The sequence below is a fragment of the Rosa chinensis genome, chromosome 7 (genome assembly GCF_002994745.2).
Source record: "Rosa chinensis cultivar Old Blush chromosome 7, RchiOBHm-V2, whole genome shotgun sequence".
Taxonomy (NCBI): domain Eukaryota; kingdom Viridiplantae; phylum Streptophyta; class Magnoliopsida; order Rosales; family Rosaceae; genus Rosa; species Rosa chinensis.
In genome coordinates this window covers 37,645,706-37,662,980 of record NC_037094.1, presented here as the reverse complement: position 1 = coordinate 37,662,980, position 17,275 = coordinate 37,645,706, and the positions used below count along the sequence as shown (strand labels likewise).

At 37.4% G+C, this 17,275-nt stretch overlaps 2 protein-coding genes across 2 annotated transcripts; one reads left to right on the top strand and one right to left on the bottom strand.

The window, feature by feature from the left end:
* Positions 1-6,048: 6,048 nt before the first annotated feature.
* On the bottom strand, positions 6,049-7,163 carry LOC112177875. Its single transcript, XM_024316116.1, has 2 exons — positions 7,040-7,163; positions 6,049-6,320 (listed from the first exon to the last, which is right to left on the bottom strand). The coding sequence occupies exons 1-2, from the start codon at positions 7,161-7,163 to the stop codon at positions 6,049-6,051; spliced, it is 396 nt and encodes a 131-aa protein (XP_024171884.1).
* An 8,434-nt stretch (positions 7,164-15,597) lies between these two features.
* On the top strand, positions 15,598-17,275 carry LOC112177874 (tubulin beta-1 chain). The gene is made up of 3 exons (XM_024316114.1): positions 15,598-15,810; positions 16,346-16,637; positions 17,085-17,275. The coding sequence occupies exons 1-3, from the start codon at positions 15,598-15,600 to the stop codon at positions 17,258-17,260; spliced, it is 681 nt and encodes a 226-aa protein (XP_024171882.1). The 3' UTR covers positions 17,261-17,275.

Below are 17,275 nucleotides of genomic sequence, written 5' to 3'. Positions count from 1 at the left end.
CAAGAAGAAGAAAAAGATGAGTCTCTAAGATCTCTACTTCAAGAAGCCATTGCCGAGATGAAAGCTTCCATCTACAACCTTTCATTATGCATTAGAGCAACCATCTACAACCTTTCAAGAGCCACAAGTTTTCCTTGATCAAATGGAGCCAACCTCAAATGAAGAATTGTATATTGAGCATCATGAGCAAGAGTTCTCTATTCAAGTTCAAGATGATGATGTAGACATACAAGAAGAACCACTTGGTTATGGGAGCCATCAAGTGAGCAAAGAAGAAATGAAGCAAAACATTGATGGTTTTGTGCAATTTTGGAAAGCAAGGGGGCTTGTTGTTAAAGATAATCTTAAAGAAGATGATGACCACTTTGAGGAGAAATATGCAACAATTGAAGTCATGCCCCATGATCCCTCCACCAATGAGGTCAAGACTCTCCAAGATGAAGAAAGTCCTTCTATGCCTTGTCATGAAGAAGAAGTTGAAGAACTAAGGATTTTCCTTCCTCCACCATCCAAGGAGCACCATCAATAAATTTCCAATGAGCAATATAGAACATTGAGCACCCATGTTCACAATGAGAGTATTGAGATCAAGGTACTTTTACCTCTCAATCCATAATTTAGTGCTCAATGCTTCTATGATGAAGTGAAGGATTGGAAAGGAAGTTGTACACTTGTTCACAACCTTCCACCTCACTCCCACATACCTCTACCACCTACTCCTTCTCCAAGTATCAAGTCCACATCAACTTTGAAGGAAGAGTCAAGAAAGATACTTGGAAGATCCATTGCAAAGAAGAGGAAGACTAGAAGAAATAAGCCACTCCTTTGGTCAAACATTGGAGAATTCATGGGTTGCTTTTGTTCTTGTCTCTATGACAAATCAAGAAGTCCTTTGGCTCCAAATAGTACGGTGGTCTTGCACAAGAAGTATCCTCCCTAATAAGTAGTGGTAACTTCTAAGGACCGGCTAGAAGTCCTCAAAAAACAAAGCCCTACTTGGAGGTAGCCAAGCATGAATAAAAAGTTTTTGAATAAGAGATGACGATGAAGAAGGAAAGATGTCATTTTTGAAGCAACACCAAAGTTCATGAGCTTGGATTGCAAGGCTTTGATGCCTTGTTTACTGGTGACTTGTAGAGAGTATTATGGTCTTCAAGGGGGAGCTTTTCTAAACTCTTGCATTTAGTTTGTGCTTACTTATTTTGTTTTAGTAATTATGTTAAGTTGTGTAGTTTTACTCTATCCATGCTTGAATGTTTCATTGAGAAACTTTTAGGAGCATCATTTTAACATTGAGGACAATGTTAGATTTAAGGGTGGGGGGAATGTGTTACTGTTTTATATTCAAAGAAAAAAAATAGAATTTTCTTTTCTAGTACTTTTTGTGTTTCTTTTAGGTTCCTTCCAATATCAATGATGAACTTAAGCTTAATATCAATATGGGCTAGAAAGCATGGTTGGGTCCTATGAATTTTATTTTTCAAAATAAACCATTATGGATCAAGTGTTTGATTTCATTTATATCCATATTTGTCATATCAATATATTGAGCTAGAGAGGCATGGTGAGACTTGTGGGAGCTATTACATGCCATATAGTAAGATTTGAGCTTAATTGAAGTGCATACATAGTTCTAAGCACTAATTTCTTCATGAGTGGACATCTCATTTGCTTTGCATCTCTAGAACTTGCTCCATATCTTTCGAAACTCTTTGTCTCAATTTTACATCTTGAAAATGATTTAGGCAACTAGGAATCCACCATGGCTAAATGAGTATGTCCCAAAAGATTGAATATTCTTAGATTGCCATTTTGAGCCTTTGTGTAATTAGCCTTTCAATTCTTCACACTACAAATGTCTGTCCCTTTAACTTAAACACTTGCCATACCCTTTCAAGTTTTCTTAATGAGCAATACGAGATTGTTTATGTTATAATGCTAAAAGAAACAAGTTTGGGGGTACTCGGAAAAGAATAAGTGTGGGGATATTCTTTGTTTTGCAAATTTACTTTATATTAGTGAAAGAAAAAAAAAAAAGTAGCATAAAAAAAATTGAAAAGAAAGAAAAAAAAATCTCAAAAGAATGTCATTTCAATTCAATAATTAGTTTTTGTTTAAGTTTGGAGGAGTGATGAGAAAGTGGAAATTTTGAGCATCTTTAGTTCTTAAAGTTCTTAATCTCAAAAGGATTGTTGCTTATTAAGTTGCTTGAAAATTGTTATTCCATTCCATTTCATTTCTTTAACCCCTCACCTTGAGCCTCATTATATCCAATAAAAGCCATTTTTTATCTAAGATGTGATTTTATTTATAAGTGGAGATAAGATTGAAGAGCAAGCATATGGTGGAATTGCATGAGATTGTTTTGAGTGTAGATTAGTTAACCCATAAACACTTGTGTGAAAAATAGAGTGAATATCTTGTGAGTTTATGGTTAACATGGTTTGACATGCATTCTCCATTTTGGTACACTGAAATGACAAATTAGAGACATGTTACACATTTCAAAATGCAAGTATTTGATCCATGATCCATGAAGCTTTAAGACTTAACTTGATTTCTAAGCCCTATCAATATTGTGTTCTTTGAGGAAATTGTTAGAAGGATTAGGTAGTTGTCATAGTGTCGGATTTCGGTTAGTTTGCTTGAGGACAAGCAAAGTTCAAGTTTGGGGGTATTTTGTTGGATCATAATTCATACACATATTTGTGCCCTAAAACATGAAAATTACTTGTTCTAAAGTCCAATTTAATGTTGACTAATCCAATTTCATGATTTTCCTAATCTTGTACTTTACTTAATCTGTGTTTATATATATATATATATATATATATATATATATATATTTTCCTTATTATGTTAGGAAATAATGGAGAAGAGAAAGTGAGCTAGACATTTTCCTACTCCGGCTAGGAGAAAGTGAGCTAGACAAGAAAGGAGGGGTAGCCGCATGACCAAACGAACTCCGAATGAATTGAAACTTTCCAGTTTCATCCTAGACATCCCAAGAATCATTTATTATGCAGAGTGCCAGGCTAGTTTTGAGTGGAAAGCCTTCAAACAGTCAGTCCAATCTTCTGAAAGACGAAAACTGGAAAATCTGACCTGTACATATTTCAGAAGCATTTACGGCCGAACCACAGTGAATTAATTCTGAGATTTTACCAGGATGATCTAGAGTCATTGAGGAACATTTGATATGAAGAAGTAAGAAGCCCATTCTGAATTCTTGGTGGAGATATAATTGAAGGAATAAAGGAGCAGAAAGTGACCTAAAACCAGCTCAACATTCATCATGTTCATGTTTCCCACCCACATAAATAAAGCTAGATGCTTTTCTCTTTTTCCTTGGATATATTTTTCTACTCCATTCTCTTTAATATATCATCATCACTTCCATATTTCTGCACCTTCATGCTTTGCTTTCATTTCATCATTACTCTATCTTTTCCATATTTTACAAACCACTTCCATACTTCACTTTCATTATTTTTATTTCACTCTTCTTTTTCTTCCCTATATAAACACCTTCTCTTCTTACTCTCAACATCTCACCCATTCCACCCCATTACATCTTCTTTCTCTCTTCATCTCCTTCACAAAACCTCCATCTCTACCTCCCAAAATCCAAACCCATAATATCCATACTCCTCAACCTCCATCACTACCACTCAAAGTTGGCCAAATGAGCATCATATTTTCATCACCATTCCATTTATCATCACCATCAAGAAGCTAATCATCTATCCATTCCACCATCAAGGAGGATTCAAGGAGCATTGAAGGAAGAAAACAAAGAAGGAGCTAGCCATTGATTTGTCAAGCTTCAACTAGTTCATTCTTTCCTTAACTCTTTAATTTACCTTGATGTACTTTATAGATTTGATGCTAATTTGTATGATTATGAGTGAGTAGTTACTTTGTTGGGGCTAGGGCTTTCAAACTTGTATGAATTGATGTTTTAATTTACACTTGATGTTATTTGTGATTTTCATCTTCATATACTAATTCAAGAAGTGAATGCATTCATCAAACTTAACTACTTTGAATGTGTTGTATTTGTCATCTCATGAAAAATGTTTAGGGAGTAGTTAACCTTGAGCATTGATAGCATGATAGCATCCTCTATGTGCATATGAAGGTTGTGAGTTAAAATCACCTAGATCTAGGATTGGTTTGCTTGCATGATTATATAAACTCAAAGCTTTATGCATCTAGGAACAATGAATTGAGACTTAACCGGTAATAGAAACTGTTCTTAGGTTGTTAATTCTAGACTTATCCGGTTGGAATTAATAACATTAAAGGAGTTTAAGCCTCTGTAGTCTTATCCGGATGCAAAGAGGGTAATTGGAAAATTAAAATAGCATCACTTGTATTTGAACTTCAATACTTGCAAGGGAGGTTAATGGTAGACAATCCAACCCCTAACTTCATTCATTATATTACTAGTTTAGTTTAGAGTAGTCTAGTTTACATTTGAGCATTTATTTTAATTTGGTGCACCACTCTATCCAACAAATAATTTCACTATCACCACAATGCACATACTCACCATAAGCCTAGATTTTTTTGTGAATTTAGGTTTGTGATTGTACATTTGCATATTCTAGCTCTCCTTAGGTTAACACACTAGCTAGTGAAAGGAATCAAATCCTCGTAGGTTTGACAACCTTTCTTAAATCTCTATACTATTACTTGTACCCCTTATACTTGAGGGTGGCTATTTGGCTAACAAGTTATTGGCGCCTTTGCCGGAGATTGGAGTAAAATCCGATTCCTAGCTCGGTTTGCCTTCGGGGAAGCTAGAAATTTTACTTTTGTTTTGTGTTTCAACTTGTGTTCTTATATATATTTTTTTCTTTTGGTTAAATACTGTTTACTCCCTGAACTTTCAGGGATAAAACAGTTTAGTCCCTCCCTTTTTAATTTCACACATTTACTCCCTTATCTCTCAATTTTGGACTTATAGGTCCATTCCGTTAACTTTCCGTCCAAAAACTCTGTTAAATTGGTGACGTGGCAATCCTTCCGCGTCAAAAGTCTATTATACCCTTATATTTTTTTTAGTTCTTTTTATTCTTTTACATATATTTTTTTATCTCTTCTTCTTCCTTCTTTTAGCTCTCTCTACTCCAGATACCTCCCTCCATCTCCTCCGCAACCTTCCCCTTCTTCTTCAAGTCTGAGACTTGTCCAACACTACCTCCAACACTTCCTGTACCCCCTTTTCTTACCTCTCTCTCTTTCTACCAAAACCCATATAGAACTCTAGTAACTCATCCCCACAGCTCTCTCCAATCTCCATCTCTGACCTCCCTTGTTCGGCCCAGGATCCAACCCCTCGACTCCATTTCAACCAACACCACTGTTGTCAAATCGATTTCATCAATTTCAGATTTTGGAGATCCCAATTTTTAATTTCGATTTCATCGCTCCCCTCACTCTCTTCCTACTCATTTCCCCATCTAATTCTATACTCCTCTGTTTCTGCAATTCACTACTAAGCAACCTATCATCACTCAAACAAAATTAGCATCTCTGCCTCAAGCTCATAACAAGTTCTACAGAAAGAAAGAAAAAAATAAAGAGCAACATTCATCTTCCTCTCTCTCTCTCTCTCTCTCTCTCTCTCTGACTAGTCAATTCACCGAGACCAATTTATAGCTCAAAAACGACAACCAATGCTGCCTCCAACAAAGTCCAAATCTTTACAACTCCTCAGATTCTTACCTTCACGAATCGGTCCAGCCTGATCCAGATCTCGACTTGGAGAAATCTCCGCTCCAGTTGTCGTCGTCATCGTCCTCAACGCTGTCTTTCGACGATGCTCTCCGGCCAAAAATGTAGTACAAAATTTGGGTTGTGTGATTTCGTTAAGAAAGTGGGTCGAGTACTACGATGTGGATGTTGTTGGTTTTGGTGTTGAGCTTGAAGAGGTCGAATTAGAGAGAGGAGATCAGAGAGGAGCAAGAGAAAGTCTTGACCGATGACGTCGTTTAGGGTCCTGGGCTGCATGCGCTCCAACAAAGGCTGGTGGTTGCGGGTTTATCGGAGGTAGTAGGCGGCGGGGTTTCCGGGATGAGAAGTTTGTGGCGCTTGGGGAGTTGGGGTGGACTGTTGTTCTTCTGGTTCTTGTTTGTCTAGAGATTGTGAATTTGTGGATTGGGAGAGGAAGAAGCGATCGAGTTTGGGTTGAGAGGTGGCGGTGGAGGAATTGCAGTTGAGAATCCAATCAGTGGCTTTGAGAGCGGAGTCGCCGCCGGTGGCGGTGAGGTCGGTGGGGAAGCTTGAACTCTCTAATGGCGGAACCCAAGATCCTTCTTTGAGGAGTTAAACGGCACTAATTTACAAGCATAAGTTGTGAGGATTGATGGGATTTCGATGGGATTTGAGGAGAAGGAATTGGGGTTTTGGGCAACCAGGAGGTTGTGAGAGACTCCATGAATGAAGAAGCAAGGGCGTCCAAGCAAAATTCGATGGGTTATTGGGATAAGACCAAAAAAATAATTGGGAATTTGTTTATGGAGAGAGAGAAGAGAGGAAAAAGACATTTTTACACTTGATTTGACGTCAAATCTCAACGGATGGATCTATTGATCCAAAATTGAGAGATAAGGGAGTAAACGTGTGAAACTAAAAAGGGAGGGACTGAACTGTTTTTTTCCCTGAAAGTTCAGGGAGTAAACAGTATTTAACCCTATATATATATATATATATATATATATATATATATAATTAACGGTGTCATTGACTGCATATACTAAAATGTGTTGAATTTGTAAAAGTATAATAACCTTAATTCTCAATGGGCAATAGTTCATGTATGTACTGTTTTTAAAATTCTCCGTGAAAGAAATCACGTGGATAAAGCGTTATCTATCTACAACACTCGAACACACAACAATTGATCAGTTCAACTCACACCCAGTATTAGGCTGGGCTCAATACGCATAAAGCATAAATAAAAAAATGGTGGGAACGTAATACAAACAAAAGTCAATTGCAAATAGAACTTTGAAATGGCTGCAGCAATCACCAATCTTAGCACAAGTAGGATTCTCACGAGCTATTCTCCTCCCTTCAACCATAGTTTTCTTAGAGCTGATATAAAATGGATAAAGCACAATCCATTTCTTTATACTTGGAAGATCTTTGTCCATCTCTCAGATAAGAAAAACCTACAAAACAAATTTCAACATGCCAAGACAAACCCATTACATAATCATTTGCAAAATATTTACAATCATTTTTGACAAAACTAAGCACTTAACAATCCCTAGAGCTAATCTACAATCAACTATGCCTAATAAACAACTCTGAATTTCTGAACAAGACGGTTAAAAACTGAGAATATATTCAAATTTACTTTTTTTTTCCAAGTCCAGAATTGTAATACACTCTATTCCATACTTCTCTCAGCAAACAAGAATTACACGTAAACCATTTCAAAAGCATTAAAACCCAGAACACCAATCAGAAGAAACCATACACCGAGAATAACAAAACTGATGCAACTGACACACTGATTGAAAGTATTTGATATTAGGTAAGAGGGTTGTCAAAAAGCTCTTAACATACAATATTTGTAAAAGCATGAGCAGAAGGTGAAAATCAAGTTGGGAGAAAGAAAAACAAAGTGTTCTACTTGTTTCACGACTGGTCAGATTATCATAAACCAAAACTCACAAGCATACTATTATGTGCAAAGTATAATCAGCAATAGCGAAAGTAGAGTTACAAGACTGTGCATGCTATAAGAATCAAAGTAACAACACACCTATTGACCTTCAGTTAACTATGCAAAAGTAATAAAAATTTGGAAATCAAGTTTTCTTCCAACATCAATTTAGAACAAAGATATGAAAACCACATAGCAGCAATATCAATATAATCAAAATAGAAAACACATAAATGAAAAACATAGAGAGAAAATCAAAATAAAAGAAAAATCACTCATAGCCGCAATGTTTGAACTAAAAGCAAATTGGCTTATAAAGCCATTATAAGTACAGGAAGTAACAATGCAGCCCACTTCTCAACATCCCTGAGATCGTGGTAGAATAACTAGAGAATAAGTAAACGCTAACAAACCCTAACAGCATTTAACAACATTAAACAGACTTCTCCTAATATATAGGAGTTTTTTTGACTGAATCAAATAAACCCTAACAACTTGACTTAAACAAGGACTCTTAATGATCATTCAACCAAATCCTAACAATCCCTCCCCTAAAGTGAAGCTGCTAAAAGCAACTCAGTTTACTTCAACCTTAGCCTTGACTCTAAGCAATCCACGAAGCTTCTCAAATGTCTCCAGATTCAAGGGTTTGGTTAGTATGTCTGCAATTTGCTCACGACTGCCACAAAACTTAAGCTCCATAACTCCATCTTTTGTAAGATCACGCAAGAAGTGAAATCTTATATCGATGTGTTTACTTCTTCTATGTAAAATAGGATTCTTGGATAACTTAATAGTAGAGCTATTATCGCAAAAACAAAGTAACACACTTACATTGAGAATAACCAAGCTTGTTAAGCACTTGCTGCATCCATATGCTTTGGCAACCACAGGCAGCAGCAGCCACATACTCGGCCTCTGTAGTGGATAGTGTTACCACAGATTGCTTTCGTGAAGACCATGACACAACACCACAACTCAACATGAACACATAGCCAGATGGATTCCGTCTATCATCAATATCACCGGCGTAGTCACTATCAGTGTATGCCACTAACTCATAACCAACTCCTCTTCTATAAAAGACTCCCAACTCAGTTGTACCCTTGAGATTACGCAGCACTCTCTTAGCTGCAAACAAGTGTGCTTCTCTAGAATGTGCCATGAATCTGCTAATGAGACATACCACGTACATTAGATCAGGTCTGGTAGTAGTTAAGTACATGAAACTGCCAACAAGCTCCTTATACAATGTACCATCAACTTTAGCTCCGCCACCTTCCTTTGACAACTTAGAACCAGGAACAATTGAATTAATTTCTCACCAGATTACTCTTTCCCATTCCAAATCTTTCAAGGACTTCTCTAGCTAGCATACTTGCTTTGATACATATGAATACCTTCTGCACTTTGTTGAATCTCAACCCCCAAAAAATATTTCATCTCCCCCAAATCAGTCATTTCAAACTCATGCATCATAGAACTCTTGAAATTCTCATACATGCTCACATTATTTCCTGTAAAAATTAGATCGTCAACATAGAGACTTACGATCAAAATTACCTCCTCCTTTAATCTTCACAAAGAGTGTATGCTCATACATACATCTCTCGAAGCCTTCCTTGACAAAATATCCTTCAATCCTGCTGTACCATGCTCTCAGTGCCTGCTTCAATCCATACAACGCTTTCTTGAGCTTGTAGACTTTATTTTCTTCACCTTCTTTTACATAGCCTAGAGGTTGATCAACGTAAACTACTTCACTCAATTCTCCTTGCAAGAAAGCACTCTTGACATCAAGCTAGAACACAGTCCACCCTCTTTGAGCCTCCAAATAAGCTAGTTCCAGCTCTCATTTTCTTCGAATACCACGTCCCTACTGGTCACAACTCGCTTGATTATGGGATTAAAGAGTTTGTAGGCTTTTGACTCTTCGCTCACTCCAAGCAACACAGCCTTGTAACTCTTATCATCAAGCTTCGATCTTTTGGCATCTGGGACATGTACACGACCTATAGACCCAAAAACCCTGAAATAATCAACATTTGGCTTAACACCACTCCAACTCTCTTCTGGGGTTTTGTCTTTCACAGCCACGGTGGGACTTCTATTGAGAACATGAACCGTCCATCTAATTGCATCTGGCCAGAAAAATCTTTGGTATCTTCTTCTCTATGAGTAAGCATCGTACCATATTCATGAAAGTATGATTCTTATGCTCTGCTACTCCATTCTGCTGGGGTGTGTAAGTAGCAATAAGTTACCTCTTGATTCCATGAGCTTTACAGAAGTCGTTAAACTCTCTTGAGGTGAACTCACCACCTGTATATGTTCTTCAGCAACAAATATACAACCCTAGCTCTTTTTCCACAAGGCTTATTAAAAATTTAAATGTTGAAAAAGCCTCACACTTTTTAGTAAGAAAGTACACCCATATTCTTCTACTATAGTCATCAATAAAACTTAAGATGTACCTCTTCTCACTGTTTGAAATTGGAGTTATAGGACCACATATATTGGCATGTATGAGCTGAAGTCTCTCTGATGCTCTCCACTGGCTTTTTCTTGGTATTGCATCACGATGTTGTTTTCCCACCATGCAGCTAGTACATACCTTGCTTGTGGACTTGAATTGAGGTAGCCCCTTCACCAGTTTCTTGTAATGCAAGGTTCAAAGGTTTTTGTGACTTAAGTGGTCAAACCTTCGATGCCATAGTTCTGTGGTATCTTCAGTAGTTGCCTTGAGACAAGTTGATGACTGGGATGTCACAATTGCAAGTAACACAAACATACAATTGGTTGTCATCTGTGTTTGTATGATAAGTCCCCTTCTCTTGTGATAAACCTTGCATGCTCCATCTCGAATTAAAATGGCTAGACCCTTCTCTTGTTGTTGGCCTATACTAAGCAGGTTATTCATCAAATCAGAAATGTAATAAACATCAGACACCACCTGCTTTACTCCTCTGATTTGCAACTTGATACTTCCTTTACCCGTCACGGCCATCCTCATGTTATTCCCTAGCTTCACCGAGTGCCTATATTCCTCATCCAACTCTGTAAACCACTGCTTGTTCCCCGTCATGTGATTACTACAGCTTGAGTCGAGAAACCACACACCTTCTCGACTTGAGTTATTGCGCTCCACATAGGACATCAGAAGTAGCTCTTCCTCTTCATCCAATTCAGCATAATTGGCTGCCTTTTCCCATCTGGGATGTTAGCTGTAGTAATTAGTCTTCCGGTTAATTAGTGATCTTAATTTGTCTTCTGTTACGTCAAGTTAGTTAGTTAGTTTGCATTTTCATAGATGCTTGACACGTGGCGTTCATCTATACATCCATTTCTTGTATAAATAGACACAGCTCCTCAATCTGTAACCAAGTGAATCATTTTATATAACAAACTCAGATATTTTACTCAAGAGATTTCTTTCTTCTCTCTGAAGCAAATACTCAAACTTTCATGGTATCAAAGCCAGGTTTCGATCCTTGTATACTCAAACTTCCAAGTTGCTTTAAAAATTCCAGCTTGGAAGCAGGCTATGCAGGAGGAATATAATGCTCTTATGCATCAGAATATCTGGACTCTTGTGCCCTTACCTCCTAATAAAAATCTAGTTTCATGCAAATGGATTTTTAAAATTAAAAGAAATTCAGGTGGATCAATTGCAAGACATAAGGCTTGATTAGTTGCTAGAGGGTTCAGTCAAGAATATGGAGTGGATTTTGAAGAGACTTTCTCCCCAGTAGTAAGACATACTACAGTTAGACTCATTCTTTGCTTGGCTGCTAACTCTAGTTGGAAGCTTCATCAAATGGATGTTAAAAATGCCTTCTTGCATGGCATTCTTAATGAAGAAGTCTATATGTCTCAGCCTAGTGGCTTTGAAAATGGATCATCCTTAGTGTGCAAACTTCACAAATCTATATATGGCCTTAAACAGGCCCCCAGAGCATGGAATGAGCGATTTACCAATTTCTTACCTTCAATCGGCTTCAAGAACTCCTATGCTGATCCATCTTTGTTTGTCAAAACTTCTGGTACTGCTAGAGTTTATCTCTTGTTATATGTGGATGATATTATTCTTACAGGAGATAGTGAGGATCTCTCAGAAGTTAAGGTTGCTCTTCAATCTGAGTTTGATATGAAAGATTTAGGTGACTTACATTTCTTTCTAAGATTGGAAATCAAGTACTTGCAAACTGGTATTTTTATGTCTCAACACAAGTGTATGCCGGAGATCTTATTCACAAGGCTGGTATGGATGCTTGTCACTCTCATATCACTCCTTGTCAGTCAGGTGTTAAGCTCCTTAAGGATTCTGGTACTCTACTTCAACAATCTGATATCACTCATTTTCGAAGCTTGGTTGGTTGTATAAAGTATTTAACCTTTACTCGACCAGATATAGCATATAGTGTGAATTCTATATGCCAATTCTTACATTCTCCTACCGAAGAACATTTATATGCTGCCAAGAGAGTTTTGAGATATGTCAAAGGCACTATAGATCATGGCATTCTTTTCAAGAAGGGTGATATGTTTTCTTCCAAATTCAATCATGTGCAAGCTACACTGCAGGCTTATTGTGATGCAGATTGGGCAGGTGATCCCAATGACAGAAAATCTACAACAGGCTTTGTTATTCTCCTTAACAATTCCCCTATATCTTGATGTAGCAAGAAACATAATGTTATCTCTCGTTCCTCCACTGAGGCTGAGTATCGAAGCATGGCTGATACCATTTCTGAACTTCAATGGCTTATTAATCTGCTTCATGATCTACATGTTGATTTAGCTTCCACTCCAGTTCTTCACTGTGACAATATTTCAGCTCTTGCTCTTGCTTCAAATCTAGTCCATCATTCCAAGCTGAAACATGTTGAAGTTAATGTGCATTTCACAAGGGAAAAAGTAAAGGCTGGGTCTATACGGGTTCAATTTGTCTCTACTCATGATCAACTTGCTGATGTTTTCACAAAAGGCCTATGTTCTCCTCAACATACCTATCTTTGCAGCAGCTTGATGATTGTTTCCCCTCATCAAGCTGAGGAGGGGTGTTAGCTGTAGTAATTAGTCTTCCAGTTAATTAGTGATGTTAATTAGTCTTCTGTTACGTCAAGTTAGTTAGTTAGTTTGCATTGGCATAGATGCTTGACGCGTGGCGTTCATCTATACATCCATTTCTTGTATAAATAGACACAGCTCCTCGATCTGTAACCAAGTGAATCATTTTATATAACAAACTCAGATATTTTACTCAAGAGATTTCTTTCTTCTCTCTGAAGCAAATACTCAAACTTTCATGGGACACTCATACTAAAAATGCCCTAGCTGATGGCATTTATAGCAATCAATGGTTGCCTTATTGAAGCCTCTACCTCTGCCTCTGCCTCTTCCTCGCACCATTCCTCTTCCTCTCATTCCACCTCTATCTTAAGCTGTAACTTTCAACACTTGCTCCTCATCATTGTGACTTCACATCCACTACTCATGTATAAGTAAGCTACTCTGAAGCTCATCTATTGTAAGAGTGTCAAGATCATTTGATTCCTTTATCGAGCTGACTACATAATCAAACTTTGAAGTCATGGACCTCAAAATCTTTTCAATGATCACACACTACTAGAATTTTTCTCATATACATCGGCCAGAAACCGAAGTAAAAAAAAATTTGTACACATGTGTTAGTGGGTGATGTAAAAGATCGCCAAAAAATAGACATTGGTTAAAAACCGATGGCCCATACAACAATAAACATCGGATTAGATTCCAGACTCGATGTTAAACTGCTATTATGATCACAAATTGTTGTTTTTAGATATTGTTAAACCTTCATATTTATGCATTTAATGCTTAACGAAATGTAGGTCCAATAGCACTATTATTCATTTTAACATCGTTACTCATTCTAGAAACGATGTGTAATATATTTTTAGACATCAGAGTTTTTGAAATTTGCCTGCTGTTTATAAGCTTTACGGGTACTTGCTATTTATCACACTATTTAAAATTAAATCTACATTCTTTTGTATTACTCAACCGATGTTTATTATTCTGTTAAATATCGTTTCCTTTTACAAAGTGATGTCCATTTTTCTATTAAACATCAGTTTTTGAAGTTGACACCGATGTTCATATTTATACTAGACATCGTTTTTCATTTAATAAATCAATGTCTATTGATTTGTTTTACATTGTTTCTTACTTAAAAAGTGGATGTCCATTGCGTTGTTTTACATCGTTTTTTACTTAATAAGTCGATATGCACTGAATAAAGAGACATCGATTTTTGTTTCCAATAGATGTATTATCTCTTTAATGACATCGTTTTTGTAGTTTAATACTAATTTGAAATACATGTATATACATCATGTCCTTTATAAATTGAAAATTGGTAAGATACCAATATGAACTCATTTCAATTACAAACCAACAATCACAATTGTAACACCAACCAAAGGTTTTACAAAATTATAAGCATCAAAATACCTAAAACTACTAAGCTTCTTGTTGAACTTAAAGAGTTATACACAAAGATAGTGACCAAAACTTCTGAACCATATGTGTGGTAATAACTAACATCCTCGCTTGTAACATTCCTCACCAAAAGGCATGTCATGTTGAAAGACCTGCACATATAAAGACACGTTCAAATTTATATTAGGATCCATGCCGGAACACTTCTATTTGGAGCAGCCCCATTCTAATGCTCCTGCATAATATGTATATATTAATTAGATGGAATTTAAATTTTCTAGCTGGAGGTTTAGCCATTGTTTCATAGTACAAGAAAATGATTACCGACGTACATAAATAATTGTTTGACACCAATTTTAACTTTCAAGTATGCAATGCCTGACAATGGTACTGCCTGAACTCTTAAATAAGTAAATTCTACATCTTAGAGGTTATGCAGCACAATTTCAATTTAGCAAGAAAATATATCAATATAAATTTGCTCCAATTAGACAAGATCATAAAACTTATAACTATAGACTCACCATAATACAACTTAAAAGTCCATACCTCTACCTCAAACACCAAAAGGGATATAGTACCGCTATTCCAACTCATCACTTGTAATACTATCATCACTACTACAAAAAGTTAATCACACAACGGAACACAAATCATCTGTTGTGTGTTGAAGTCAGTTTTATTATACAACGGTGCTGATTATATTCTGTTGTGTGAATGCCAACAAAGTGATAACTTTTTTATCGGAACTACATTGCACAACGGAATTAAGCATGGTCCGTCGTCTGAGCCTTAAAAATTGAGCGGCAGATTTCCCTCTACTCTCGAGTCTTGGTTGCCTCTTGAAATCTGAAATTTGGGCTACTTGATACAACGGTGCTTGAGGTTTCCGTTGTGTGATTGAAAACTGGATGCCAAATTTTGAGGAAGCTTGCTTGAATGTCTTCCACAAGGTAAACCTAGTGCAAGTTGTAGAAATTAGACAACAGAAGTTATACTTTTCTGTTGTGTGAAGTTGGAATATAGGCGGCAACATTTTAAGCCAAAATGCTATGGGCGCGGTATATTTCCCTGCATGTGTTTGGCATTTTGATTTTTGTAGTGCACTCTTACAACAGTTTGTTAGGTTTGTGTTGTGTGAGTCACTTTAGAATTTATTTGAAGTTTAATTATACCTCCCACACTCTTGAAACTCTCTCGACAAAATGAAATGAAACTCCTCTCAGACACACCCTAAATCTCAGTCCGCTCTCAATCCTCTCTCACAAACCCTAAGTCTATTTGGATCTCTCTCACCATCCTCTCTCTCTATCTCTGTGCGAAACCCCTATCTCTCGTGAAAGCTCTCTCAATCTCGATCTGCAAGTCTGCAACCATGGCCAAAGCTCAAGAATCCGATCAAAAGAGTGAAGAAGAAGAAGAAGAGGAACACTATGGAAGCTGAAGCTCAAGAATCGAGCCCCCAAAACGACGCCGTCATCACCTCCTTCTGCGAGATCACCTCCGCCTCCAAACAAGAAGCCCTCTTCTTCCTCGAATTCCACAATTACGACCTCGACGCCGTCGTTTCCACTTTCTTGGACAATGAAAACGCCGACGCCGCCGCCGCCGACGACGACGCCGCCGCCGTCACCGTCACCAACCCGGTCCAGCCCTCCCACTCGCTCTCGCCGTCTCCATCACACTCGCCCTCCCAGTCACCCACACGCTCTCGTAGACCAAGCTAAACTCAACCACGACGACATCGCCAATGCTATTAAGAGTCTCACCGGTCACAGATACGTTGACTCTTAAGTACTTCAACTTCCCTAACCTCCTAATCTCATGCTTTAACACGAAGAGTTTGATTTTCTTCAACAGAGATTTCAACTTGTTCATGTTCAATTTCTGGTGTGGCTTTAACTTCACTACTGGATTCACACACTTGTTAGAATTAGGCACATAGACAATGCGCGAAGAAATTTAGCTATAGATTAATCCAATTTCCTATTTCTGGATTGTGTAATGGTGTGTTGATTACTTCTTGCTACTTGTCGATTTTGCAGGAGACGGGGGAATGGAATGAGATTGACAGCCAACTTTTTCAACACTGAGCTTCCTGGATTGTGTATTCGATCAAATTCCTCACTGAACTTTCTCTCTCTCTTTTTGTGGTCTTCTTGTTTGGATTGGTGTGCTTAGGGTTTGGTTGTTTGTATTGTAGGGTTTCAGGTGTGCCATTCGCTTGGTGGAGGAACCGGATCTGGTATGGGGACTCTGTTGATTTTGAAAATCAGGGAGGAATACCCTGACAGGATGATGCTCACTTTCTCTGTGTTTCCTTCACCAAAAGTCTCCGATACGGTGGTTGAGCCCTATAGTGCTACCTTGTCTGTGCACCAGCTTGTTGAGAATGCGGATGAGTGTATGGTTCTTGATAACGAAGCTCTCTATGACATTTGCTTCCGCACACTCAAGCTCAGTACCCCAAGCTGTAAGATCCTATTCTGATTCTATTTTAATCTTGATTGGGATTCTGATGTATGTTTATGTGGCTACAAACTGTGAAGATTTGGAATATGTTTGTGTTGGTATAAACTGTGATATCCTTTTATTAACGAATTGAAATTCTGATATATGTTTATGTTGGTACAACTGTGCTATCTATTGATTGTGGAATTAGGTTTCTGGTATATATTTATGTTGGTGCAAACTGTGATATCATTTGATTGTTGGATGGCTATTTCATATGTGGTTATCTTTGTATAAATTGTGATATCCTTTTATTATTGAATTGGTGTTTGATATATGGTCATGTTGGTACAGACTGATATGCTTTAATTGTTGAATTGGTATTTTGATATATAAACATGTTTATACATACTTTGATGTCATTTGATATTCGGATTGGAGTTCTGATTATTGATTATGTTTTGTACAGTTGGCGATTTGAACCATTTGATTTCTGCTACCATGTCTGGTGTGACTTGCTGTTTGAGGTTCCCTGGGCAACTCAACTCTGACCTCAGAAAGTTGGCTGCCAATCTCATTCCATTCCCCCATCTCCACTTTTTCATTCCATTCCTGGTGGGATGTTTTAATGCAGAAAAAGTTTGATGCATCGGTTTTCAA

Excerpts from the sequence above, each read along its gene's own strand:
- LOC112177875 (XM_024316116.1), bottom strand. The coding sequence starts at position 7,163 with ATGGACAAAGATCTTCCAAGTATAAAGAAATGGATTGTGCTTTATCCA. Across the intron at positions 6,321-7,039 it reads TCCTACTTGTGCTAAGATTG|GATCTTGGGTTCCGCCATTA; the intron begins GTGATTGCTGCA and ends TCCTCAAAGAAG.
- LOC112177874 (XM_024316114.1), top strand. The coding sequence starts at position 15,598 with ATGGAAGCTGAAGCTCAAGAATCGAGCCCCCAAAACGACGCCGTCATC. Across the intron at positions 15,811-16,345 it reads CCGTCACCGTCACCAACCCG|GGTTTGGTTGTTTGTATTGT; the intron begins GTCCAGCCCTCC and ends TGGTGTGCTTAG. Across the intron at positions 16,638-17,084 it reads CAAGCTCAGTACCCCAAGCT|TTGGCGATTTGAACCATTTG; the intron begins GTAAGATCCTAT and ends TGTTTTGTACAG.